The sequence below is a fragment of the Urocitellus parryii genome, chromosome 9, assembly GCF_045843805.1.
Source record: "Urocitellus parryii isolate mUroPar1 chromosome 9, mUroPar1.hap1, whole genome shotgun sequence".
In the NCBI taxonomy this organism is placed as follows: Eukaryota; Metazoa; Chordata; class Mammalia; order Rodentia; family Sciuridae; genus Urocitellus; species Urocitellus parryii.
In genome coordinates, this window is record NC_135539.1 from 7,206,829 (window position 1) to 7,233,064 (window position 26,236).

Below are 26,236 nucleotides of genomic sequence, written 5' to 3' on the forward strand. Positions count from 1 at the left end.
ACCCACGTCCCCTCCCGCCCGAGAAGACCCCATTGACCCCTGCCCCGGGACCCTCCTGCCTGAGGAGACCCCACTCGACCCTCAGTGACAAGAAGGGCGGGAGGAGACATAGGAAAGGGAACTGGAAAAACGGCCGTGATTACTTCAACAGCGTGTAAACGCGTGTCTCGAAAGCGCTTCTTGTGGGGTCGGCGGCCCTGCACGTCCTAGCGGAGCCGGGCACTCAGAAGTCCGGCCGCACGCCCCCTGCTGGGCACTGCGCAGACTCAGGAGGTGGCCTGAGGCGAGCCGCATATCCGCAGGGGGTAGCCCACTGCGAATGCGCGAAATCGCGCGCCCCCTGCCGGACGTAGGTGCCATGGCCGGGTCACCACACAGGCGCGGAATTCTGAGGGCGCACGCGCAATACGGCGAGCCCCCTGTCGGACGTGAACTACCGGTCGGGACACTGCGCAGACGCGCTATCGGGAGGGCTGAGGCGGCGGGGGCGGACTCCGCACCTGCAGGGTTGGCCCCCTGCGCACGCGCGAGCCAGCGCGCCCCCTGCTGGAGCTTGAGCGGCCCGGTGCGTTGGTCAGCAGTAGCCGGTCACAGGCGCCCCCTCCCCGCAGGGCAGCCTCGCGGCTGTCACCGCGGCTACCGCTGCTCCTGCGAGGCTGGAGCGGAACTGCGAGGCCGAGGGAGGGGACCCTGCGAAAGGGCCGCGCGCCGGCCGCCGCCGCCCCGGCGCTGAGGGTCGGTGAGTGCTGCCGGGACCCGCCGCTCGCGCGCTGGCTCGCAGCTACGGGGGCTTCCCGCCCGCGCCCCGGCCTCTCCCGGACCTCGCCCCAGCCCCAGCCCGCCGCGCCCAACCGCCCGCGCGGGATCTTGCAGGTGCGCCTCCCCGGCGCCCGCAGCTCTGGGTGTGACCCAGTCCTGCGAGCTGCCCAAGGATCGGCGAACAGGAACGAGCTCGGGCAGCCGGGGCCGCTGCGGAATCCTGCTTGCGGCGGGCCCAGCAGGTGGACCGACAGCCGCCGCCCTCTCTGCGCCGGCGATGCCGGCTGCGGCGGAGCAGGCCCGCCGCACGCTCCCCGCGGGTCTCGACGAATCCCGACGTGGGTTGGGGTGCCTCCGATGTGGTAGTCTGCCCTACTTCACCTGCCCCCGCCTGCGAGTCTCACGCGGGCTCAGGGGTCCCCCGTCACGGGTGGGAGTTGGAGACGTCTGGGTGTGTGGGACAGGACAGGGGAGGGAGCCAGCGGCGCAGGCGACGGGCCGTGTGTCTGTGCGTGCTGGTGCTTCCAGAAGCGGCAAGCCCCGGAGGGTGCAGGTGGCCTCGCTGCATGCTGAATGCCCCTCCTCCTCTTCTCCAATGAGGCTTGTCTTGGAGGGTATTTGTCTTCCCATTTGCCTCCTGGTCTGGGAGCTCCTTGAAGCATGGATGGATCTTGCTGGTGTTTGCATTCCTGGCACCTAACAGGCACTCACGAAATGCTCCTGGATATAGTGGCTAAGGCACCCAGGCAGCATTTAAGGGGTTGAATTCCATTCGGTTCTCCTGAGCAACCGTATCGTTTAATTAAGAAGGGTTTGGGGCTACCTTTGGTAAACTTGAAAAGACTAAGTCAGTTTTAGAAAGGTTGCCTCATGAGAGAAAGTAGAGAATCAGTAAAAAAAAAAAAAAAAAAAAAAAAAAAAAAAAAAAAAAGGATGTCATAGGGATCTCCTCCCTTAACAGTTTTAACTGCTTAAAGAGTTGTTTTTTTTTATTTTTTATTTTTATTTTTTTTAATTGAGCCCTTATTATAGCTGACCAACAGGATGACATCTTTCCTTCTCTAAGGTGATCTACCACTGTTCTGACCAGATGACATTTTGGAGCACAAGAGGGTCGCTCCAAGTAGTTTTTTTAAAAGTCTACCCTTTCACAGCACATGTCCAGGTAGCCTCATGGGAACCTGTTTTGATTTAGCCTCAACTAAAAGGCCTAAGTCAGAGTCCTGGATTTATAGTTTCTCCTGCATCCCTTCTGCCTACAATAGCAGAAAGCTCCTCTGCTATGAGTCTATCCAGGGGCAACATTCTAGAATTCTGGGGACTGCCCATCACTGCTGTAACAAGCAAGGTTCTATGTTACCTGCTCTTGAGGACCTTAGAATGGAATTAAAGAGATGATTTATTCACAAGTAACTGTGGCATAAGACAGAATGAGATAAATGCCACATGACACACCCAGAAAAGGTGTCACAGGTGTACAGAGGTGGAAGAAAGGTGACTTCAACAGGAACAGAAGGTCTGAACCCAGGCTGCACATTACAATCACCCACAGAAACTTCCTGAGCCCCAAAACTCTGGGGGGTGGGCCTTGGAAGCCTCCCTTGTGAAGCCAAAATGAAGAACGCCTACACTAGGCTTACCAGAGACTGCTTCACAGAGGGCCTGGGGCTAGAAGTGGGCTGGGGAATGCTAGATAGGGCTTCAGAGCCAGATGTGTTGGGTGATATTCCAAGCAGACAGAGGCACTGTGTGGGGTGAGAAAGGCCTATCACTGCAGGCAGTGCCAGTTCCCCTGAATGGCTCAAGGCAAAGGAAGATGGGTACCTTTGTTGGAGCCATGTAATGAGCTCCTTGCTGCCTTGCTTGTTACAGAAGAACCATGGTTACTTCTCTCTGGGGATTCTTGTTACCTCATGTCTTCCACCTGGGAAGATAGAAAGGCCAGCTGGATTGGGGAATGGACACAAGGGTGATGAAGGCAGGCAGCAATGCAGATTTTGTGAAACTCTCCTGAGAACCCACTTTGGGCCACATATTTGGCTTACAATCTCTGTGGACCCCTACCAAGAGCTTCTGGTCCTAAGGGGAGTGCTGCCTCCCTCCCTGGACAGAATAAGAGGCTGTGAATGTGCACCCCAGTGGCCTAGACCTGCAGAGCAAACCACAACAGTGTCAGACCCAGCCTCTGGGGCTCGAAAACAATGGCTATATAATGGCTATAGATTTGTGCCTCCCTCATCTTCACAAGGGCCACTGTTGTCCTCAGGTGTTTTTCTTGAATACTTTTCTGTGTGAAAGGATTTGAATGAGCAACCTCGTGTATATCATTTATTATAAATGATGGCCATCTACTACTGTCCTGACATATCATGGACATAGAAGTATACAAACATGTGGACCTCTTATTTATTTAGTACCAGGGATTGAACCCAGGGGTGCTTACCCTATGAGCCACATCCCCAGCCCTTTTTATTTTTTGAGACAGGTATCACTAAGTTGCTTAGGGCCTCACTAAGTTGCTGAAGCTGGCTTCGAACTTTCGATCCTTCTGCCTCAGCCTCCCAGGCCACTGTGTTCAGCCAAAAATGTGGACCTATTAAAGGATTGAGAGCTGAAGTCAACATGATTAAATTTTCTCCAACATATTAACAGTACAGAAACTATCATAGAAACATGCTCGTAAACATGAAAGCCATGTGATCAAGTCCACATTCGTAAATGCTTGGTTAAAACTAAGTCCTAACATTTGAAGGCCTAGTTCTAAGTTCTGGTTTGATTCAGGTCCCAGTTCTAAAGGCATTTACAGATAAACATGGTACATAGACTGTGCTTCTGTGCCAGAGTACTTGTTTTTATTTTTATTTTTTAGTTGTAGATGGACACAATGCGTTTTTTAAAATGTATTTTTAGTTGTAGTTGGACATAATAAGTTTATTTTATTTATTTATTTTTTATGTGGTGTTGAGAATCAAACCAGTGCCTCACACATGCTAGGCAAGCTACAGCCCCAGCCCAGAGTACTTGTTTTTCAGTTCCATTATCCATCCAATCATGCAAAGACCCTTGATGAATTTAGGCTGGTGTTTGTTCAGGGGCTGTCAGGGAAGGTGGAGATTCTGGTTTCTGAGGTTTCCTCTTGTGTTTATGTAGATGGTATTCTTCTAGAATCCTTGGCACATAAACTCATAATTATGAAAACATATTAGTTTACTAGTCAGCTTTGCATTACTATAACAAATATCTGAGATAAAACAATTTATAAGGAGGAAAGGCTTATTTTTTTAGAGTATTTTCTTTTCTTTTTATATGTACATTTATTTTATTTATTTTTTTTTACGTGGTGCTGAGGATCGAATCCAGGGCCTTACACATGTGAGGCGAGTGCTTTACCGCTGAGCCACAAGCCCAGCCCCTCACCACCCCTCAAGGAAAGGCTTATTTAGACTAATAGTTGTAGAGCTTTCATACTCAAATAATTGGTCCCATTGCTTTGGGGCCCTTGTGTGATAAGGAAGACATGATAGAAAAGCTGTTCATCTCATGGCCAGGAAGCAAAAGAGAGTAAGGCTGGGGTCCCACTGTCTGATCCTTCAAGACACACCCCACTGGCCTAAAAACCTCTTAAAGTTCCACTTCCCAATAATACTAACCTGGGGACTTAGTCTTAACCAAAGGCCTCTGAGGCCACTCATGATCCAGATCACAGGATGTTTTACAGACATCCGTGTTCATAAATACTCTGTTCTTGGCACAGATTATGTTGAAAAGCCATAACTCTGACAGATGGTCACCTTTTCCTTGAAGAAGCAGATTTGAATGTGTTTGTTTAAAAGAAAAAAGCTAAATGACACACTGCTACAGCCATTTGTTACTTTTTTAAAAGTTTCCAGATTTCACAAAGAAATATCCTTACCTCTTTTAATTCTTTGGCTCTTTGAAGAATTAAGTTACATGCTGGCCAGTGAACCACTTTGTCACAAGAGACATTCATGGTTACATCCCAGATCACTAGAGTATGGTAAAGCTCTGACTATTTAAGTGCCTTGGTTTGTTTTTGTTTGTTTGTTTGTTTGTTTTAATTAACCACAACCATGATATCTTGAAGCATGTGAACTGCAACATCCTGAGATGCTAAAGTAAACTTGTGGGTGAGGGCCCGCGTCACCCCACACGTCACAGGCTCCTCTTCCATCAGGATGAGCACAAGGGCCCGTCCACATGTTAAATATGAGTAAAGCCAGTTTCTCCTCATTTTGAAAAGAAAAATACAAGTAGCATTTAAAAAATTTTTTTGTTGTAGACGGACACATGCCTTTATTATTTTTATTTATTTATTTATGTAGTTGTTGATGGACTTTTTTATTTTATTTATTTATATGTGATGCTGAGAATCGAAACCAGTACTTCTAGCATGCTAGGCAAACATTCTACCACCAAGCTACAATCCCAGCCCCCACAATGCCTTTATTTTATTTATTTATTTTTATGTGGTGCTGAGGATCAAACCCAGTGCCTCACATGTGCTAAGCTAGTGCTCTGCCACTCAGCCCCAGCCCCAGCCCACAAGTAGCTTTTTGAGCATTCCTTCATTATCATGCATTGTCTCACTTTCCCCCTCTGGAGACCACTGGTAGGGTTCACAGGTGGGACCATGCCCCCCAAATGTGCCTGCAGCATTCCCCTCTTTATTTAAAGAATATTTATTGGTGTTTGCGCATTTCATCTGCAGATTCCATTGAATTAGAAAAATTCAAATATGTGTACTCTCTTCCCTCCCCCCCCGGAAATGATTGTGTACTAGGCAAAAGACTGGACAAAATCACATATCTTCCTGCCACGTCACATCATGTGGGAACCACCCCTACCCCCTTTTGGGGCAGTACCAAAGGCCTTGGTGATATGAAGCTGGATCTGCTTCCCCTTTTGGCTCATTCCCTGCAACTCCCACCCCCATGTCTATGTTCAATTTTCACAGCAACTCGCCCTGACTTCTCCATAATCCTGGAGTCCCCCCACCTCCACCCTACCTGATGAGTAACTCAAGACTGGTCTCTCTCTGCCCTCTCTGTCTTATTATCACACAGAGAAGTCATTGTTTTCTCCAGAATCTGTGGTACTGTTCTAGCTTCATTTATAGCAGTTATAAGACAGAAGCATTTATGGATTGTGAGTTCCTTGGATTGAGAACACTCATTTTCACTAGCAAATTCTTAGCCCTTGTACAAGTGCCCATCATAGAGTAAGCCCCTGGCAGATGTTCATGGATGAATAAATGCTGTTTGTCCTGTGTATCCTGAAGGCCACAAGTTCCACTAGCAGACTCTCATGAAGTACCTATTATGCTTTCTTCAATGTACATGCCAACAGACCTTTGATCCTGGCTGACTCACTATTGCAGATTCCTATATTGACAGTGAAATGCTTTCCTAGAAGCATTTTAAGCAGGACAAGGTAGGACTTCTCCTTGGAGGAAGAACACTGTGTGTGGCCAGTGTCACCCACCAGGGCACCCCTGTGTGGCATATGTATGGTAAGGTAAGCAGAGCCATAGTAGTCAGCTCTCTTTGGAAGCTGTGGGAGGTTTGCATGTGGCTTTATGGAGGCCCTCTCCTTTCCTTGAAGCCTGTGCAGACAGACTGCCACAGAGAGAGGTGCACCAGAGCTGGAGATATGGAGGAACATAGGGCATGGCGGATCCCTGCCTTGCTCTGGGGCCCCATCCATGCACCGGAATGGACCCTCTCTCCACCAGCTCCTCTAGAAGCACTGACACATTCTGCTCCATACATGCAGATTTAAAATGTCTTTTAAATGGTCATTTAGAAATTGGATGGCAGTGCTGGAGTTAGCCTAACGGTAGAGCACTTACCTGGCATGTACAGGCCTTGGGTTTGATTCCCAGCACACACAAAAATAAAAGAAGCAGCAGAAGAAGAAGACAGAAATTGGATGACAACTTCAAGTCCATAATGGGGGGGGGGGGAAGCAAAAGAAGAAGTGAAAGTGCTTGGGATTCCTCCAGCTTACTGGCAAACAGAGGCACCCACTGGTGCTCATGCCCGGCATGGCCAGAAGCTCTTAAACAACAGTTATGAGAATTACCATTTTGAGAGGAATCCTACCTGCCACCAAGAGTTCTCAGAAATTAGCAGTCCACAATATGCACTCACTCCATACCCATTCAGTTAGTGACCTAAAAAACAAACACTGAAATACTCAATGACTTGTGTAATGTTTAATGTGTTAACAGTAGGCAAATAAGCTTGTTAGTGGGGCAGGGCGGGGTATGCCTTGCCCTTCCTGGCCCAGGAGGATCAAAGTGAGCCCTCTTCAGAGAGGAGTTCTACTTCAGGTGGATGAGGTAGTTGCTTTGCCAGTGGCCAGCCCTATATCTGCCTTGGCCTGGCTTTTGGGGCTTTGTGGGCCCTAGTCTTGGCGGTCACTGCCTCTGGGACTCTGTGCTGCCATGGGGTTGAGTGCTATAGGGAGCACTTCCTATAGCACTTCCTTTCCCTGTGTGCATCAGCTTTCGTAACCACATAGCTCTCCAGGTTTTGCAATTCCGGGATCTCCTCCTCTACATTCCTTTGCTCAGCAGGAACAGCTGCAGACCTGACACTGAGACTGCACATAAGGCCTGGCACAGACAAAGAGCAACAAGCAGGGTGCTGGGATGCAGGAGTAAATTGTGGGGACTGAAGGGATAATTTTGCCCTCTTGTTCTCAAGGTGACATTCTGGAAGTGATATAGTGTTAGAAGGGTGCTCACTGCCTTAGGATTCAGGGAATGGAGGAGTGTAGTGGCTAAGAGCACAGGTGTGGGGGTTAAAACAGGCCAAGGAGCACAGCCTGTCCCAGCGGCCTCCTGGCACCGTGATCTTGAGCTGAGTACTTCCTCCTGGCTTAGTCATCTATCAAGGGTGGTACCAGGGGCCAAAGCTGCATAAGGATGCCATCAGAACATAGTGGGTAAAAGTATAGAAAACAGAAACTTATGTCCTCAAGCACCAGAGAGAGCCAAGGCCCCCTCCCTTCCAAGGCCTGTGGGTTCCAAATCCCTGGGTCTTTGCTATCAGAGCTGTTCTGTTTGAAGTAACACACTGGCAATCCATTCTGCTCACTTACTCTAACATGGTAAGAGGTGTTTTATGATTATTGTCCAAATTTTGCTCAACTACCCTCCATCTGCCCAAAGGTGCCAGAGAGTCATGCCCGTTAGTCCTGGGTCCCTCCTGATGTCCTGCAAGGCCTCAGCTCCTCCACACTCCAGGGCCGCCCCGCTGCACCCCAAAGGCTTGCTGGCCCCGCCCCGGAGCCCTCTGTGCAGCACTGCCCCTGCCTAGCCAGTTCTCCTGCAGCCCTGAGGAAGACCTGCGGCCAGCCTCCAGAAGACTCAGGTCAGTTTCTGGTGCTGCCTCCGTAGACTGAATAGGAGGGTGGGTGGTGAGTCCCTTGCTGCCCTGGGCCTGGAGGGGAACAGTAAGCATGGGGATGTTTCCTTTCTTGGCCAGACTTTTCCAGAAAAGGAAGCAATCTACTTCTCTGTCCAGAAGTCTTCTTTAACTGTGACCTTTTTATATTCCTGTCCTGATAGAGGAAGAATTTTCAACTCAGCCAGACCAGCTGCCCATCTGGATGGGCCTTGACTGGAATGCACTGTCCCCCCGTCACTTCTGGAAGCCTTTCATAAATCACAGGCTTCAGTGTATGCCCTTGTATCACTGAAACTTTATTAATGGTCTGATTTTAAGACAGTTCCTCCACGTCCTGATTGTATGTGTGTGTGTGTGTGTATATGTGTGTGTGTGTGTGTGTGTGTGTGTGTGTGTATATATATATATATATATATATTTTTTTTTTTTTTTTTTTTTTTGGTGCCGAGAATGGAACCCAGGGCCTGGCACATGCTAGGCAAGTTTTCCACCACTGAGCTACAACTCCAGCCCTTACTACGTTTTTTTTAAAAGAGTTTGGGTAATTTGTTAAGTTGCCACTTAGTAGCACTTCATACTATTTAAGCTATTGTAGCATTCTCCACGTAAAATCCCGGTAGTTAATTAAAAGTCATATTTTAAATTAATTTGTAAATAACTTCTTGTCTACCCTTGAGAGCATAAACTCTGAATAGTATTAGACACCAACAACTATATCTTCCTTAAAAAGGCAAAATTTTTAGTGTGAAAAAGGAGCCTTAATGGAAATGATTTCCAACTGAATGAAGCCCAGAGTAAAACAGGTCATTTTAAGAAGCAGATGACGCCTCACCTTGTGCGCTGGAGTCTTCTGGGGACCATGTTGGTAATGGTGTTAGCTGGTGTTCACTAATGACTGGTTTACTAATTGTCTTTGTACACTACTATCTTAACACAACTGAAGGATGGCATTTGGTTAGTGTTAGCCAAGAATGTGGTGCTAATTTGCTGAACTTGAACTTGAACCCCTCATCCACTGAGAGAGTCACTGGAGGCTTTTCTCCACTAGGAAGTGCTCCTCTCTTTTTGCCTGCAGCTCTCAGTGCTGGAGGGGGACAGCTCCCCTGCCCCCGCCGCCTGGCTGGGTCTGCGCACCTCAATGCCCTCAGCTTTAGGAAAGAAGTTCTGACAAGGGTGTCATGCCGCTACCTGGGCTAAGTCAGACCACCTACTTCACCAACAGGTTCACGTCTAATGGACTTTGGGCTTAGCCTCTGTTTCTTGTATTTGAAATTCAGTGAAATTAATTGATCTAAACTGAGGGGTGTCTATAAACCTCTGCTCTTGTTTCTGCTCACTGGTGAAGTTTTGTTTTGGTTGTGGTACCAGATGGAGTCCAGGGCCTCATGCATGCTGAGCAGGAGCTCTAACACTCAGCTACACCCTAGCTTTTACTTGTGTTTGATAATCTTTGGGTGGACTTTTTCCACAGTTATATGTGCTGGGTTTGAACACTGTATTCCTATTTAACATGGGATGGATTTCCTTGTGTGCATTTTTTCTTTCACAAGTGGTACAGACAAAATGGATGGTCTTGTGTCATGAGGCTCAGATTCTAATACTTACAAAAAACCTGTTGGATTCAAGACAAGAGAGGACAATGGAACATTAATGCTCATGTTCCATCACCCCTTATATGAGACATATGTAAAAACTTAAACTGAGCAATTTTTAGGTTTCCTATACAGTTTTATAGGTTTTCACAGGTGTCCTAGATAGAGGGTGGGACATGATGGGTCAATCACAAGACCACCTGAGTAGTGTTGATAAGAAAATGGCTAGCACGCACGGTGGCAGTGAACACAGAGCATGTGCTGTTAGGGAACAGGCTGGTCTCAGGAGAGCACAGGCTCTTAGATACACAGCAAGGTCAAGGTAGCCTTGCACCTCTGTCTGTGGGTGTGTTTGGGGTTAAAAGCAGCACAAAAGAAGGTAGGAGACATGGAGGTGGAGGGTTTGTGGGTCTCCCCAGACACCCATGATTTGTGTTTCCATTGTGCACCAAGCATTTCGTCTTTGGTTGGTGGCTAGTGCTGGGCGTCCCTGTGGCGAGAGGATGGCGGTGCTGCAGCAGCTGGCCCTCCTGCTGTGGAAGAACTACACCTTGCAGGTGGGTCCAGACCTGGAGGAAGACTGGCCCCAACATTCAGCTGATGCAGGGATCCGAGGGTGCCCTCCAGGGAGGAGCACATGTCATCAACACAGTGGTCCTTTCTCTTCTAGAAGCGGAAGGTTCTAGTGACAATCCTGGAACTCTTTCTGCCCTTACTGTTTTCTGGGATCCTGATTTGGCTTCGTTTGAAGATCCAGTCAGAAAATGTGCCCAATGCTACGGTCTACCCTGGTCAGTCCATCCAGGAGCTGCCCCTGTTTTTCACCTTCCCTCCGCCAGGGGACACCTGGGAGCTCGCCTACATCCCTTCCCACTCTGAGGCTGCCAAGACCATCACTGAGACTGTGAGAAAGTCCCTAGTGATCAACATGAGAGGTGAGACCACGGGAGTCACCAGGCATTCCTGCGATGTGTCACCTCAAGCCATAGATTCAGCCCCAGCACCTGGGAGAGAGCCCTGTTAGGAGCCCCAGCCTGAGTGGCTCAGCATCTCCTCTCATTGGCTGTGTCACCCGTTGAACTCTTGGCTCCCCTGCACCCATTTCTCATTATACAGCAGGGCTCAGAACCCAGAGCCTTGCAGCCACACCTGGTGTAGTAGCAGGGGCTTGGGTGGATTCAGCCCAGCAAAGCCCCATTGCCAGAGGGCAGAGTGCAGTTTGAGTCTGTGCACAACGTACCTTTTCTGGCATGTGGTTTTGGGGGACAGCTGCAAAGGTCACTGGAGAGCCCATTGAGGGAAACACCAGGAAACGGTGCTGGCACCTTTTTTGAGGTCTTTCCCTTGGGAGTGGGACTTTTGTCCTTCCCCTGCTCTTGCTGGCATGTGCTCCTGCTGGCATGTGGCCTGGTGAGGTTGGCTAGGGGCTGCTCCTTGGCTCCCACCAAACGACTACAGGAAGCTGCTTCTGTCGAGTGTTGGGATGATGGAGAGATCATTTCAGAAAGAGAAAGTTCCACTAAAATTGTTAGGGCCACGGTGGTTATGAGAGAAAGAAGCTGCCCTTCACTACAGACCCAGCCCAGGGTTGTGACAGTTTTTTGAGACTTGGCTTTGCTGCCACCTCAGTGACTAGTCCTGCCTCAAAACCATGGCAGGAGAGCCTACCTCCCAGGGCCCAGTGACTAAAGGTTCTGCCCATCTACGGTGGCCTGTCTCTGTGCCAAGACAAAGCTACCGGAGTCTCAAGGAAGGTTTGTAGAGCCCTAGAGCTTTGTCAGTTTGCCATCTCTTATCTGCAATGGCCTGACACTCCTGGGTTTCTGGGATAGAGGGGACGATTGGGCAACCAGGGGCTCCTTGCTCTGTCCACAGTGCGTGGCTTTCCCTCTGAGAAGGACTTCGAGGACTACGTTCGGTACGACAACCACTCCTCCAATGTACTGGCTGCCGTGGTGTTCCAGCTGGCCTCCAACCACAGCAAGGAGCCCCTGCCGCTGGCGGTGAGGCCCCAGGCCCCGGTGCTCCCTCGCCACTACTCCACCTAGAATGGCCTGCTTATCTTCCTGGGAGTAAACATGAGACTCTGAGTCAAGTGCCACCACCCAGTCCCCACTGACTTTTAATCCTATCACCACAGAACCGTTTAGAAAGTCTACCCACCCATTGGCCATTGCTCGTTCTCCCATTTTATAAAATGCATTACTGGTCTCCAGGGCTGTTGGACAGAGGCATTCAGGGTAGGTGGGAAAGTAGCAGCTGTTAAGTATTATTTGGGGGAAAAAAGGAAGCTGTTTGCTTTCCTTAAGTCATTAAGACTGGGAAGCATCTTGCACAATGTTGGTGGCCCTCCAATGATCCCACATTGGTGGCCATCAATGATATGTCTGTCCAACATGGCACTCATGTTGCTAGAGGGAAAGAGAGGAGTGACTATGAACACTCTGGAGATGCCCTGCAGGGTTCCTTGCCCCTGCTGAGCTGGACTACTCTCTCCTTCAAGCCTCTGACATCCTAGCCACTGGGGCATTTTCACGGCAGGGCATGGTGAGTTCTTGGTGACGCCAGCCCTGGTGGTAAGAGGCTCAGGAACTCACCCTCATTGGCCTAAGGTATCTGTTCCTATCTCTGCAGAACGGTTGGTGTTCTCTTTGTTTCTGCAGGTGAAATATCACCTACGCTTCAGCTACACACGAAGGAATTACATGTGGACCCAAACTGGCAACTTCTTCCTGAAAGAGACAGAGGGCTGGCACACCACTTCCCTTTTTCCACTTTTCCCAAACCCAGGACCAAGGGAACCTGCATTCCCTGATGGTGGGGAACCTGGTGAGAAGCACTTTTAGGGGCCACGTTACCAGCCCTGAGCTGCTAACTGTAATGACAGTTACATGGGGGTAAACCTACCTCTCATCTCTCTGCGGAAATACTTCTAAGGAATGTTAATCTTCTTGTTTGTAAGAGGAGAAAATAAATACCCAGTAAAATTGGCTTCTGAAAGGCTGCAATAAGCTGTGGAAAGAGCCAGGGCTCTCTCCCGTATCCCAAAAGACCTGTGCCCTTGAATGAGGCATTTATGTCTCAGTTTTTAAGAAACTGCAGTTTGAATAGGCTCTGTAAGGCTTGGTTTTACAGGTCCCTTCCCTTCCTGGCCTTCTCTGCAGTCTCTAGGCTTTTGGAGGTCTCCAAACCATGGCTTCATTGAATCTGTGACTTGTATAAAAGCTGGATCCAAGCTGCTCGGACTCCCGCCCAGTGCATGTTGTGGTCTGTACCATGTGGCTTTGGCCGGCAGCTGAGAATGTTTGCCTCCACTGAACATGGCCATATTCTGGAACCAAGGAGTGGCTGAGACCCAGGACCCAGGGTTAGATGTAGCCCTCAGGCCAAGACTGACTACCTGTTCTGGGTGGAGATCCAAGGGTTCTGAAGAACACAGTCATCCACAGCACCAGGCAGCCAGGATCTTCCCGTGGGCAGCAGCATTTAGAGACCCCTGTTGCTGGTGTCAGGGCCCATCCAGAGGTTAATGCCCAGGGCGAGATTTTAAATCCAGAAGAGAAACTAAGATGGGCAAGGCAAGGTGTGGAGTGTGAGGGGCCCCAGAATGGGGCCCTAGCCATGTTACCAAACCTGAGACTCAGGAGAGACTCACTCTCAGCACTAGTGATGCTGGCTGCTGAGTCCCAGATGCTGGGTTGGAATGCCTTAATCTCTTCCTTCTTGTCAGGGATAAATTTCAAGCCTGGAAGCAATAGAAAAGTATATCTGAGGCAAGGACAGACAGATTTCAGTCTGTACAAACTCAAAGTTTACCAACAAAGAAAAAGTCCTAATACTGATTCTAAAAGCAAATAGGAGACTGGGGGAAACCTCTCTGGCAGATGACAAAGGTCAGATGTCCTCTTTTAGAAAAGGACTCATACAGATTATTTAGAATAACACAAAAGCCCCAAGAGATGGTTGGCAAGGGTGCGACCGTGGTACGTGGCACACAATTCTAGCTGTTTCCACCCCAGATAGATGTCCATGCCTCAGACCCACTAATACCCCTGATGAGAATTCAGCTCTCAGAATAATTTGAAAGGAGAAAAAATACACACACCAAGATGTTCACCGTAGCTTTGTCTAAGGTCATGAACATTTCCACAACAGGAAAATGAATGGTCATACAGGAGGTGGCTTCATGCCTCAGAATATTGAGCTTATAGGTCATACAGGTTATGGCAATGAGAACATAGCTGTTGCCATCTCCCAGGAGAACAGCATGTGAGCAAGTAGCAGACAGGGATTTGTGGGGGAGATGGTGAGATGTCATGAAAAACACAACTGAAGCCAAAGTGCCCAAGGCCCCACGCTCAGCTCTACCTGTCCCCAGTGGTGTGACTCCGAGGGCTTCAGTGTTTCCATCTTTCTAATGGGGATATCACCACTGCCCTGAAGTTTTTTTGTGAACATGAGAATTAAACTCCGACCCAGTACTATCCTTGGCACACCTTCAGTGATTAATTGAATTGTACTACTAGTGCACTATAAAATCTGGGAGAGACAGAAGGACATGTCCACTTGGTAACCCTGAGTTGGGGGCACAGTGGCATGTTGCTTTTGTCTTTTGTTATGTGGTATTGGGGATAGAACCACCCTTCCAAAGCCACACACTCAGCCCTTTTTATTTTATTTTGAGACAGAGCCTCGCCAAGTTGCTGAGGCTGGCCTCGAGCTTAGAATCCTCTAGTCTCAGCCTTCCAAGTCACCAAACCCATCTCTTCTGATTCTACCTCTGCAATGAAAGGTCTCAGCCACTTGCCACCTAGAGTCATGGTTGGGTGCCAGGGCTGTCAGCTTCTTTCTCTTGGCTGACAGGCTGGCTGCTGGGGTGACATTCAGAACCAGTCCTCTCACCAGATGAGGGAAACACTTTTCTGATCTTCAGACTTTCTTGTTGTCCCTAGCCTAATTCTTGGTATGTTCTTTCCTAGTGTATGTTTTACCTAACTTTTATTTGTTTAGAATCACATCAGACCCTATTGGGGTATTCAGGCTCTCCAGGCAAGTTCATATCCACGGTGATTTGAAAATGTGGTCATATTTGTAATCTTTAAGTGTGTCACATTAATTAAGATGTGGAAGTGACAGTGACCTTCTTCTCTCCGCTGCTATCAGCATGGGCTCATTCTCTGCCTTCTTTCATGGGGCCACTGTACAGCGCCAGGCGCCACCAGGGCCCCAAGCAAGAAGTTGTTAAGTTGCTCTGTTGCCTCCTGCACCCCTTCTTCTGGAGGCCCCAGGGTTAGCCCTGGTGCCCTTCTGAGCTCACAGCTCCCGAGCAGGCAGCACCTGTGACATGTTGTCTTTGGCTTCTGTGCTCAGGATACATCCGCGAAGGCTTCTTGGCAGTGCAGCACGCCGTGGACAAGGCCATCATGTACTACCACGCCAATGCCTCTGCGCATCAGCTGTTCCAGAAACTCACTGTGGTCGCCAAGAGATTCCCGTTTCCACCATTCATCTCAGACCCCTTCCTTGTTGCCATCCAGTACCAGCTGCCCCTGCTGCTCATGTTGAGCTTCACCTACACCTCCCTCTCCATCATCCGGGCTGTGGTGCAGGAGAAAGAGAGAAGACTAAAGGTAACTCTGTACATGGCTTTGTAACATCCTTCTACACTGATCCTGGGGCCTGGGCCACCATGTGGTATGTCCAGGGCTCCTTCAAAAGAATTGGCCTTATTTTGAGGCTACCCTGCTCTTTGCCAGGGCTCCTTCCCATGGCCGGAAACACAAGAGTCCGGGCAGAGGGTGGATGCCCTCTGTGGCTCCAGCCTGTCTTGGCTTCTTTAAAATCAAGCTGGTATGCCTGGATTCTTAAAACCCTCTGAAAACGGGGCATGGTGGTGAAGGCCAATAATCCCAGCAACTCAGGAAACTGAGGCTGGATGATCACAAGTTCAGGCTAGCCTCAGCAACTTAGTGAGACCCTGTCTCACAATAAGAAATGAAAAGTGCTGGGATGTAGTTCAGTGGTAGAGCACTTGCCTAGATGTGCAAGGCCCTGTGTGTAAACCCCATTTCTGGAAAGAAAGAAAACTCCTGTGAAGCATGGTAGTTTACATGCAGAACACCACTCATGAAGGTGGTCCTGGAGCTGTATTGTCCAGGTTTGGAGCCTCAAGCCCCAGAGGACTTCAAACACTCACAGTGCTCCTGGTCACAACTGAGATGCGCCAGAAGTATAAAGGGCCACCAGATTTGAAGACAGCACAGAAAGGATTATAAGCTGTCTCACTAGTAATTTTTATATTGCTTGTGTTTCAAAGACAATACTTTGAATATATCGGATTAAGTAGAACACAATTGAAATTAACATTACTCATCTCTCTTGATGTTTTTAATGTAGCTACTATAAAATTTTCATTCTGTGCTGGATGGTGCAGCTCTAGGGATTGAATCAACAGGGAGAGAAAATGCTTAAATATAGAGCCAAACAGGAAGATGATCAGCATTGCATGTAGATCACAGACAGGCACAGTCACTGGTAGGGTTAGTCACAATAATAGGAAGTGTTACTGTGATGTCACAACCTGACTTGGTGAGGAAGACCCACAGGAACAGTGACTTCTAGAGTCATACACTGACACTGCCATCACCCAGGACTTTCTGCATGCAGTTCCTCCCCTGGGAGTGTCCTTAGTGCTGGTGGAAGACACTTAGAATGTTCTCAAGGGTTCCAAGCCTGTGGTTGTTGGAGGTTTTAAACTGCCGCAGATGAGAGGCTGGGAAACCCCTGAGGGGGGCAGTGACCTGCTTGGTTGCCTTAAATAACTTTGATGAAAACAGTGGAGGTAGCTGGAAGTGAACTACAAAATGATTCAGAGAGAATGAACATACACACACATTTGTAGATAAAACAAATAAGAAAAGTGTTGCCTGATTATTGAGTCAAGGGCATTGATTTTTCTGAAGGTTTAAAATTGTGCATAAGAAAAGGCTGCAGGGGGCTGGGGATGTGGCTCAAGCGGTAGCGCGCTCGCCTGGCGTGCGTGCGGCCCGGGTTCGATCCTCAGCACCACATACCAACAAAGATGTTGTGTCCGCCGATAACTAAAAAATAAATATTAAAATTCTCTCTCTTCTCTCACTCTCTCTTTAAAAAAAAATAAATAAATTCTCTATCTTTAAAAAAAAAAAAAAAAAAGGCTGCAGGGCTGGGGCTGTGGCTCAGTGTACAGCACTTGCCAAGCATGTGTGAGGCAATGGATTCGATTCCTAGCACCACATATAAAAATGAATAAAATACAGTCCATTGACAACTAATATATATATATATATATATATATACACACACACATACATACATATATATATATATATATATACATACATACACATATATATATATATAAAATTTTATGAAAAGGGGGTTGGAAAATCAGCAGCCTGGCCTCATGCCTGGCATGTAAGTCACTTAATCAGTCCTGGCCCCACCATCCCATCCAGTGCTGTGCAGTGGAGCCATCCACCATGATGGACATGTCCTTTATCTGCTGACCACTACATTTGCCATGAAATAAACTCAATTTTTAACTACTCAATTTTAGTTGACTTTAGTTGAAAGAGCCACACGTGGCCCCAGCACACTCTGGATGACCAGAATTCCTGGGCAGTCTGGCCTGTGGAGGATCTGGACTTCCTCACAGCTCCTCTTGATAGCTGAAAGGCAGGTGAGGAAGGAAGGTGTAGTCAGAGCCAATGCTGATCATGGTGCCATCTTCCCTTCTAAAAAGAGGGGCCCGTCCCCAGGGAAGTTCTTGTTCCCCACTTTCAGAGCTTCAGGAGGTCAGGGAATAGGTACCTGCAGCTTCTAGCATGTGTGCAGAGCCAGTCTGATATGAGGTGATATTTCACAGCCCAGGGTGCTAACGTTAGTGTGGTCAGTGTGGTCATTAGCTTGTAAAGTCTTTCTGCCAACCTGGGGAGGTGTCTGACTGAGCTGATGCTGGACCAGCACTAGCTTCCACACCAACAGCTTCTAGGGAGCAGGTTCCATGCAAGAAAAGAATGCATTGCAGGAGTTTGGATTGCTCCACAGGACATGGGGCACCCTGCAGGACACTTTAGGGTTACCAGCTTAGTCATCATGTGTTAGAGGCTCACATCAGGCCCCCACAGAGACACAGGTAGAGAAGGGGTGTCCCAATAAGATGGAGCTCAGCGGGCCCAGTCAGGAAGATAGGGACAGAGCTCTACCATAAGGAAAAGCCAGGTTGTTGCCAAGCAGAGAGCAGCGGGACAAGCTGTGACATTGGGAGAAAGGGACAGTTGATCCCAGTCAAGGACCAGGAATGGCCTTCCAGATGCAGTAGCGTATAAGACTGGAGAAAGGCAGGAGTGGCAGGACTTGTATACCTCAGGGCTGAGAGCTGTTGAGTAAGGGGGGACATGACTGTCAGACTTGGGCCTTCTACTATCCAGGCCAGGGTGTGCTGCATGGTTCCTGCCTCTGGTCCCCAGCACAGGTGTCCTGGTCCTCTCTCTTGGTGGGTGGACACTACACTGTGTACAGACATGCCAGAGTTCAGATGGTGGACAGTAGGCTGCAGGCCTAACCACCCTTCTCCCCGCAGGAGTACATGCGCATGATGGGGCTGAGCAGCTGGCTGCACTGGAGCGCTTGGTTCCTCATGTTCTTCCTCTTCCTCCTCATCGTGGTCTCCTTCATGACCCTGCTCTTCTGCGTCAAGGTGAGACTGATTTGATGGGAGCCCTGATGAGAAGAGGGTGTAAAGACCCCTGCTTTTGGGCTGGCATCTACTCTGGGAGTATAGTGTCTCTTAGCCACTGACCTCACCTTGTCCCCAGGGGCAGGGTGGCAGCAGGACTTCCTGCTTGCTGAGGTGAGGGCCCCTCCTGTCCTCAGTAGTGTCTCTCTGGCTGGGACCTTTAGGCTTCTCCTACTCTACCTCTGCCTTTCTTGACCAACCCACATCTGGCCCTGGCGGCCTGTCCTGCAGGTGAAGAAGGACGTGGCAGTGCTCTCAAGCAGTGACCCCTCCCTGGTGCTGGCCTTCCTGCTGTGTTTTGCCATCTCCTCCATCTCCTTCAGCTTCATGGTCAGCACCTTCTTCAGCAAAGGTGAGTCCTTTTTCTCCCCCGAAGGCAGAGGACTATGTGGGTGATCCAACTCTTGGGAAACTGAGCAGATTTATGCAAAGTTAAGGGGTCAAAGGCATTGAATCAGGATGACCCAGAGACTGAGCTGCCAAAAGGGGGGATACCTGAAAGGCTAGGCTGGACTTAATGGGTTAGATCACTGAGGGACAGACTTGTAGGAACTCAACAAAGGCCCCACCACAGAGCTTCATGGGACTTCCCCCAGGAAGGAGCTGGAAAAAGGACAGGAGACTGAGCACCTGGTGTGGGCCAGGCAGAAAGGTGAGAGAGGCTTAGGGTGAAGAGGAATTGGCAGAAGGCAAGTGTGGATGCCAAGTTGGATGCTAATAGGAGCCAAAAGCGAGGGCTAATCTGTCCACCCACCTTAGGATTGTAGCTACATTTGAGGTTATTTCTGCTGTTTGAATTCTGCATGTTCTATTCATTGTTTCTCTTTGCCACCTTCTGTTGGGCCGAGAATTCCCTCTAGTTCTTCCACCTCTGATGGTTTGAAAATGTCAATTGCATTTTTCTTCTTTGGGTGATAATCCCGAGTGTTGAACTTAAATACTTACCTTTGAAATTTCCAGAAAGTTAAGTCAGTGTGTCTAGACTCCTCCCAGGTTTGCCTCATCTGTGCCACACAGAGTGTCACTGACAGTCCCTGAGCCTTCTAGTATGCCATCTGCTTCATCGTCACCATCTGCTTCATCATCTAAGAACATAAGCAGTTGGTAGCTAATCTGCATTCATGTGCATGTTTCGTGTGTGCACTACTTTTGTGTGTGTGTGCTCTGCTCCTTTCGAGTTGTTGTAGGTTGACTTTTGTGCCTGAATTGTCCTCTCTACTGGGATCAGTGAGTGGCTAATTGTTTCTGGATGACTGGAGGTGGTATTCTTTCACCTCACTTCTCAATGATATTTTAGCTGCATATTGAATTCTTCATGGCCAGAGTTTCTCTTGCACTGTGACATTGCTTCATTACTACCAATACCCGTGGTGTTGGCAAATGTCCACCAGCAGTTGAGGTGTGGTTTCCCTTTACTTTCGAGTGTTTTCCATGTGAGGACTTGTCTTTCCCAGTTAACATCTTGTCACATTGGCTTCGTCATCCCTGTCATTCTCTTCTTCTAGACCTTTCTCCAGGCCTTTCAAACTGTCTGCATGTCTCTGAAATCTGAGTTCCATCTGAATTCCTGAGCATTTGCTTCTGAGTGCTTAACACCTTCTGTGTGTGTCTACAGGGTCTCTCATCTGTTGAAACTTATTCCATGACTATATTTATCTTTTATGAACTATCCAGTTGATTCTTGTACATATCTACTTGTTCTTGGGGAAAATTTATTTTTTCAATGGAAACATTTGTTCATCTACTCCCAAAAGTCCATGGCATTCTCATTTTGAAGTTTCCCTGTTCTGCTCACACCATTTCCCATGGAAAGTTTTGAGGATACTCATAATCCTCCAATTTAGATCTCCAGCTTAGGCTTCTCTCCTGAAATTCAGACTCAAACCCAGAAGCTTCCTTCCTATTGGTGCTCAATATGTGCATCTTGGCCTGAATGTGTTCAAAACTGAGCTCCTGCTCTTGTCCTCAGAAACTCCTCCCTCTTCTCTGTAAGTATCAACTCATCCTTCTGGCCGCTCAGCCTGGAGCCTGGGCATCACCCTCAACTCCTCCATTTTCCTATGTCCTGCTCTGCATCCAGTCACCAGGGAATCCCACCCGCTCCCACTTCTCGAGGTGTCTGAGCTCCAGTCACACCACAGCTTCCTCACTGCACACTGGGGCCCCAGCCCTGTCCTCCCTGACCTGTTTATGGTGGTAACAGCCTCAAAGTGGTCCCTCTGCTTCCACCCTAGACCTGTGTAGCCAAGTGGGCGATGCACGTCAGAGCTTGTGTCACTTCTGCTCAAAATGTCCCCAAGACCGTGTCAAGCAGAAGAGCTGAAGCCCCTGCCGTGGCTGGCTGGGTCCGCCCAGGTGGCCACAAGCTGACTCTCTGCTGCTCCATTCCCATTCATACAGTCCCTGTCTTACTCCATTCCTGGGGCTTTTGGTTCTGCCTAGGTAAGGGACTCTCAAAAGGTGGTTACCTAGGGATCCCCAAGGAGCCTGAATAGTGGTCAGTACTTATTTACACAGATGCCTTTTCCACTACCTTGTCCTTGGTTGAGATAGTGCAAAGGCAACATGGGTAAAACCACTGGGCCCCAGGCTTGAATCTCCACAGTGCCGCCAGACCATGCTGGTCATTATGTTCTTCACACACTCTCAGCAGACAAACAAGAATGCCAGTTTCACTCAAGAACCTCCTTGGTGGAACAGATAAAATTATTAATTTTGAAAAATTATTAATTTTATTTTACTCCTGAATATACTTTTTTAGGATTCTAATGACAGAACAAGATGTACACATAAAGTACTAGTACTGCATACTGAGTAGGATTAACTGCAGGAGCAACGTGTATAGCTGTTTGAGTTGTCAGCTGAACTAGCCACTTTTTCATTTTTGCTTGAAGGAGTGGCTGTGAGATTATAGCTATTCACATGTAGGTATTTGATAGGCATTTTTTTTCAAATCTGAGCCCATCTCTTTTAAGGAATATTTTTTACAGATCTTATGTCTGATGTCAAGATTTCAAGCAAAATGTAGAATTTTGCAAAGTCAATTCTAACACCACAAGCTTGACAGTTTCCCAGTACTTGAAGAGTTTTTTAATGAGATTGGTGATATTAATGAATGCAATCTGTTTCAAAATTATATAATAAAATGTGTCAGTATTTGGAAGGTCTGCATAATCCAATGAGCAATATTTTACAAACTGATGCAATATTTTACAGACACGCATCATGTCACAAAATCATGCAGGAGTAAAAATCCATTCAAAGTGCAAGGAAGGCCAGTGCCCTTTGGTGCAAGAGAGTACAGCATGTTTGTTTGTTAGTTTGTTTTATTTTTTTATTTTATTTTTTTTAAATTTTTATTGTTGGTTGTTCAAAACATTACATAGTTCTTGATATATCATATTTCACACTTTGATTCAAGTGGGTTATGAACTCCCATTTTTACCCCATATACAGATTGCAGATTCACATTGGTTGCACATCCATTGATTTACATATTGCCATACTAGTGTCTGTTGTATTCTGCTGCCTTTCCTATCCTCTACTATCCCCCCTCCCCTCCCCTCCCCTCCCCTCCCTGTTTGTTAGTTTGAATGCACGTGTGGTGTGGACTCAAATAAGAATATCTACAAATGTCTGTAACTAATATAACACCCCTTGCTCTTCCGGCTGCTCATCTGCACTTTGAAAAAAAAACAGTGGACACAGAGGCAACCAAGAGCATCCATCTGTGAAATCAGATATTTCGGAGGTTGCACAAATGTGAAACAATGCTATTCACCAATTGTGGGAAACATGGTTGTGTTTCATTAAAAACTTCAATATATCATGAGTTCTTTATTGTCAAATTTTAAAAAATTATTTTTTAATTGTAGTTGGACACAATACCTTTATTTTATTTATATTTATGTGGTGCTGAGGATCAAACCCAGGGCCTTACACATGCTAGGTGAGCTCTCTACCACTGAGCCACAACCCCAGCCCCTATTGTCAAATTTTTAAAAGCTTTAAATGTTCTTACATTAATTTCTCATAGACTAAATATAAATAACCTATAAAAAGAAAAAAGCCTTGGACTGGGGTTGTGGTTTAGTAGTAGAACACTCTCCTGGCACATGTAAGGCCCTGGGTTGGATCCTCAGCACCACGTATAAATAAATAAATAAAATAAAGTCATTGTGTCCATCTACAACTAAAGAAAAATATTTAAAAAGAAAAGAAAAGCCTTTGGTGTCTTAAATAATTTTTAAGGAGGTGCTGAGTGCAGTGGCCACAGCTGTAATCCCAGCAGCTCAGGAGGCTGAGGCAGGAGGATCTTGAGTTCAAGACTAGCCTTAGCAACTCGTGAGGTCCTGAGCACCACAGGGAGATCTGGCCTCAATAAAAACCCAAAAAAACAAGGTCTGGGGATGTGGCTTAATGGAAAAGTGCCCCTGGGTTTAATCCCTAGTACCACAAATACTACTACTGCTACTTCTAATCTTTTTAATATTTATTTTTCAGTTGTAGTTGGACATAATACCTTTATTTCATTTATTTTTATGTGGTGCTGAGGATTGAACCCAGTGCCTCACATGTGTGAGGCAAGCGCTCTGCCACTGAGCCACAGCCACAGCCCTCATACTCTTAATTTTTAAGGATGTGAAGATCTAAAGATCACAGAGCCTGAGTGCCACACGGTAGAGCAGTACCATGCTGTCCCCCGGCACCCCTGCCACTTGGCCACTTGCCTGTGCTGTTCCTTGCTCACTTGTGTGTTCCTCTCAAAGCCTCCCTCTTCTAGGTGGGACCTCGCCACTCTTCCGGCGGTGTCCATGTCCAGCACTCTGCACTTCTCTTCCCATTCCACGTGCCCTAGAATCAAGGCTTGGGAGGGGTGGGAGTTCACTCCATTTTGGGTGCAGCCTTCTCCCTGGTATCTGGAAGAGCACGTGGCACCTACCAGGTGGCATTTGATAGATTAATGAATGAACAAATGGGAGAGATTGGTCAGACAGGGCAAGAAGGGCCTCGAGTGGGAATCCAAGTTCAACACTAGTAATTAACACGATGTGGCATGTCCAGGAGGTGATTGGGTGGGAGGCCCGCAGGAGGGGGCTGGAGACCCCAGGCAGGGTGCTGTCCCAGGGGAAGGGAAGAGGCTTCTATCCCTGGCCGCAGCCCCAGCACTGGGACTTGGTTGGGGCCTAGGGTGACGTTGAACCCTGCTACAGGCACAGCACCCTGGCAGGTTTGTACTTCCTGTGCTCTCCTCTCCCCACAGCTAACATGGCAGCAGCCGTTGGCGGTTTCCTCTACTTCTTCACCTACATCCCCTACTTCTTTGTGGCTCCTCGGTACAACTGGATGACACTGACCCAGAAGCTCTTTTCCTGTCTCCTGTCCAATGTTGCCATGGCAATGGGAGCCCAGCTCATAGGAAAATTCGAAGCCAAAGGTGAGTATCAACCTCATCACAAGCTAATCTAGCAGGAAGCATCTCTCCAGAAGTACGCCCAGCAGTTAGACTAACCCCAAGCAACAAGCGGGCAGAGCAGCACACCAGAGCTAGGACTTCATGGCAGGTGCCTAGCTTGTCTGTCCTTCCTAGGGCTTCTGCATGTTGTTCTGGCTCTGCTGGAAGGAAAGAAGCATCTTCTACCTTCTGTAGGCTGCTGTGGCTCATGTAAGATAGTCTCGGCCCTGTCCCGTCTAGATGTTCTCTTTTAGGCCAAATGTTCTCATTTCTTCCAGCCACACATCTTGGTCTATTTGTGCTTCTATCACAGAATTCATGAGACTGGGTAATTTGTAAAGAAAAGAAACTTCCCACTGTTCTGGAAGCTGGGAAGTTTAAGACCGAAGCACTGGCAGTTTTGGTGTCCACTGAGGATCTAGTCTCTGCTTCCGGGATGGCACCTTGAATGCTATTCCTCACGAAGAGAGCAAAAGAGTGAGGCCACTCTTGAAGGCCCTTTTTAAGACAGCATTTGTCCATTCATGAGGGCATCTGGGGACTATTTCTAACACATGAACTTTTGGAGACACATTCAATCCGTAGCCCCTTGCAGTTCCTAGCTGTCATAGTTTCCAAAGCTCTGGAACATTTAGTGTTGATTCATCTTTAATTAGAATATTTTTCTTTGGTTGGCAATGTCTTCCAGCACTTCAGCTTTTAAATATATATGTTGATGTTTAATGGTGCTTAATGGTGCTGATAAAATCTCGACTTCATAAATGAGCAGACCCTTCTAGGGCTCAAATACTTTATATATATATATATATATATATATATATATATATATATATATATGTGTGTGTATGTGTGTGTGTGTGTGTGTGTGTATATATATATATATATATATATATATATATATATATATTAGTTGCAGTTGAACACAATTCCTTTATTTTATTTGTTTATTTTTATGTGGTGCTAAGGATCAAACCCAGGACCTCGCATGTGTTAGGCAAGCGCTTTACCACTGAGCCACAAGCCCAGCCCCTCAAATACTTTTTTTAATATATATTTTTTTAGTTGTAGATGGATGCAATACCTTTTATTTTATTTGTTTATTTTTATGTGGTGCCAGAGATCGAACCCAGTGCCTCATGCATGCTAGGCAAGCACTCTATCACTGAGCCACAACCCGGTCCCCTCAAATACTTTTTTTTTTAATATTTATTTTTTAGTTGTAGTTGGACACAATACCTTTATTTTATTTATTTATTTTTATGTGGTGCTGAGGATAGAACCCAGGGCCTTGCATATGCTAGGCAAGTGCTCTACCACTGAGTCACAGCCCCAGCGTCCCCTAAAATACTTTTTAAGAGACCATTTCTGGCAGGATTGGTGGTGCATGCATATGATCCCAGTTACTGGGAAGACAGGAGGATTGCAAGTTTGAGGCCAGCCTGGGCAACTTAGTAAGAACCTGTGTAAAAATTAAAATTTTAAAAAGGCCAGAGATGTAGCTCAATGCTGCCAAGCAAGGCCTTAGGTTCAATTCCTGCTAATGCAAAATAAACAACTAAGTAAATGGCCATTCTAAAGAGGAATCTAACTATATGGCACCTCTATAGTTCTATACTAAATATTTCTTTCTTTTTTTTTGAGAGAGAGAGAATTTTTTAATATTTATTTTTTAGTTTTCAGTGGACAGAACATCTTTATTTTATTTTTATGTGGTGCTGAGGATCGAACCCAGCGCCCCGCGCATGCCAGGTGAGCACACTACCGCTTGAGCCACATCCCCAGCCCTATACTAAATATTTCTTAAAGCTGCTAAGTCTCTAGCTATTTGAAAGTGAGCATTCATCAGGGCTAGAGAGTAATCATATCAGTCTGGGGCCTGTGGGCCAAGAGGAGATGGCTAGAGACTCAGGTCCCCAGTATGTGTAGACTGTGATGTGGGCTAATTGTGAGCTCCACTAAATAGAGCTTCATATATGCCTGAGGCCTCTGCCTCTCAGGTTTTTTTTTTTTTTTTTTTTTTTTTTGTGTGTGTGTGTGTGTGTGTGTATGTGCGTGTATGTTTGGGTATTAGGAATTGAACCCAGGAGTGCTTAGTCACTGAGCCACATCCCTAACCCTATTTTGTATTTTATTTAGAGACAAGGTCTCACTGAGTTGCTTAACACATTGATTTTGCTGAGGCGGCTTTAAACTCATGATCCTCCTGCCTCAGCCTCCT

The 26,236-nt window shown here is 47.3% G+C and overlaps 1 protein-coding gene across 1 annotated transcript in view; it reads left to right on the plus strand.

Moving 5' to 3' along the window:
- Positions 1–571: 571 nt before the first annotated feature.
- Abca3 (ATP binding cassette subfamily A member 3) overlaps positions 572–26,236 on the plus strand; it is a 50,149-nt gene continuing 24,484 nt past the window's right edge. Inside the window, exons 1-11 of the mRNA XM_026385276.2 lie at positions 572–739; positions 7,955–8,156; positions 8,923–9,053; positions 10,263–10,341; positions 10,455–10,719; positions 11,660–11,787; positions 12,448–12,613; positions 15,155–15,414; positions 18,408–18,524; positions 18,795–18,915; positions 23,827–24,000. Coding sequence (XP_026241061.1) covers positions 9,013–9,053; positions 10,263–10,341; positions 10,455–10,719; positions 11,660–11,787; positions 12,448–12,613; positions 15,155–15,414; positions 18,408–18,524; positions 18,795–18,915; positions 23,827–24,000 — 1,351 coding nt within the window. The 5' untranslated portion in view covers positions 572–739; positions 7,955–8,156; positions 8,923–9,012. The remainder of the gene's footprint in view (positions 740–7,954; positions 8,157–8,922; positions 9,054–10,262; positions 10,342–10,454; positions 10,720–11,659; positions 11,788–12,447; positions 12,614–15,154; positions 15,415–18,407; positions 18,525–18,794; positions 18,916–23,826; positions 24,001–26,236) is intronic.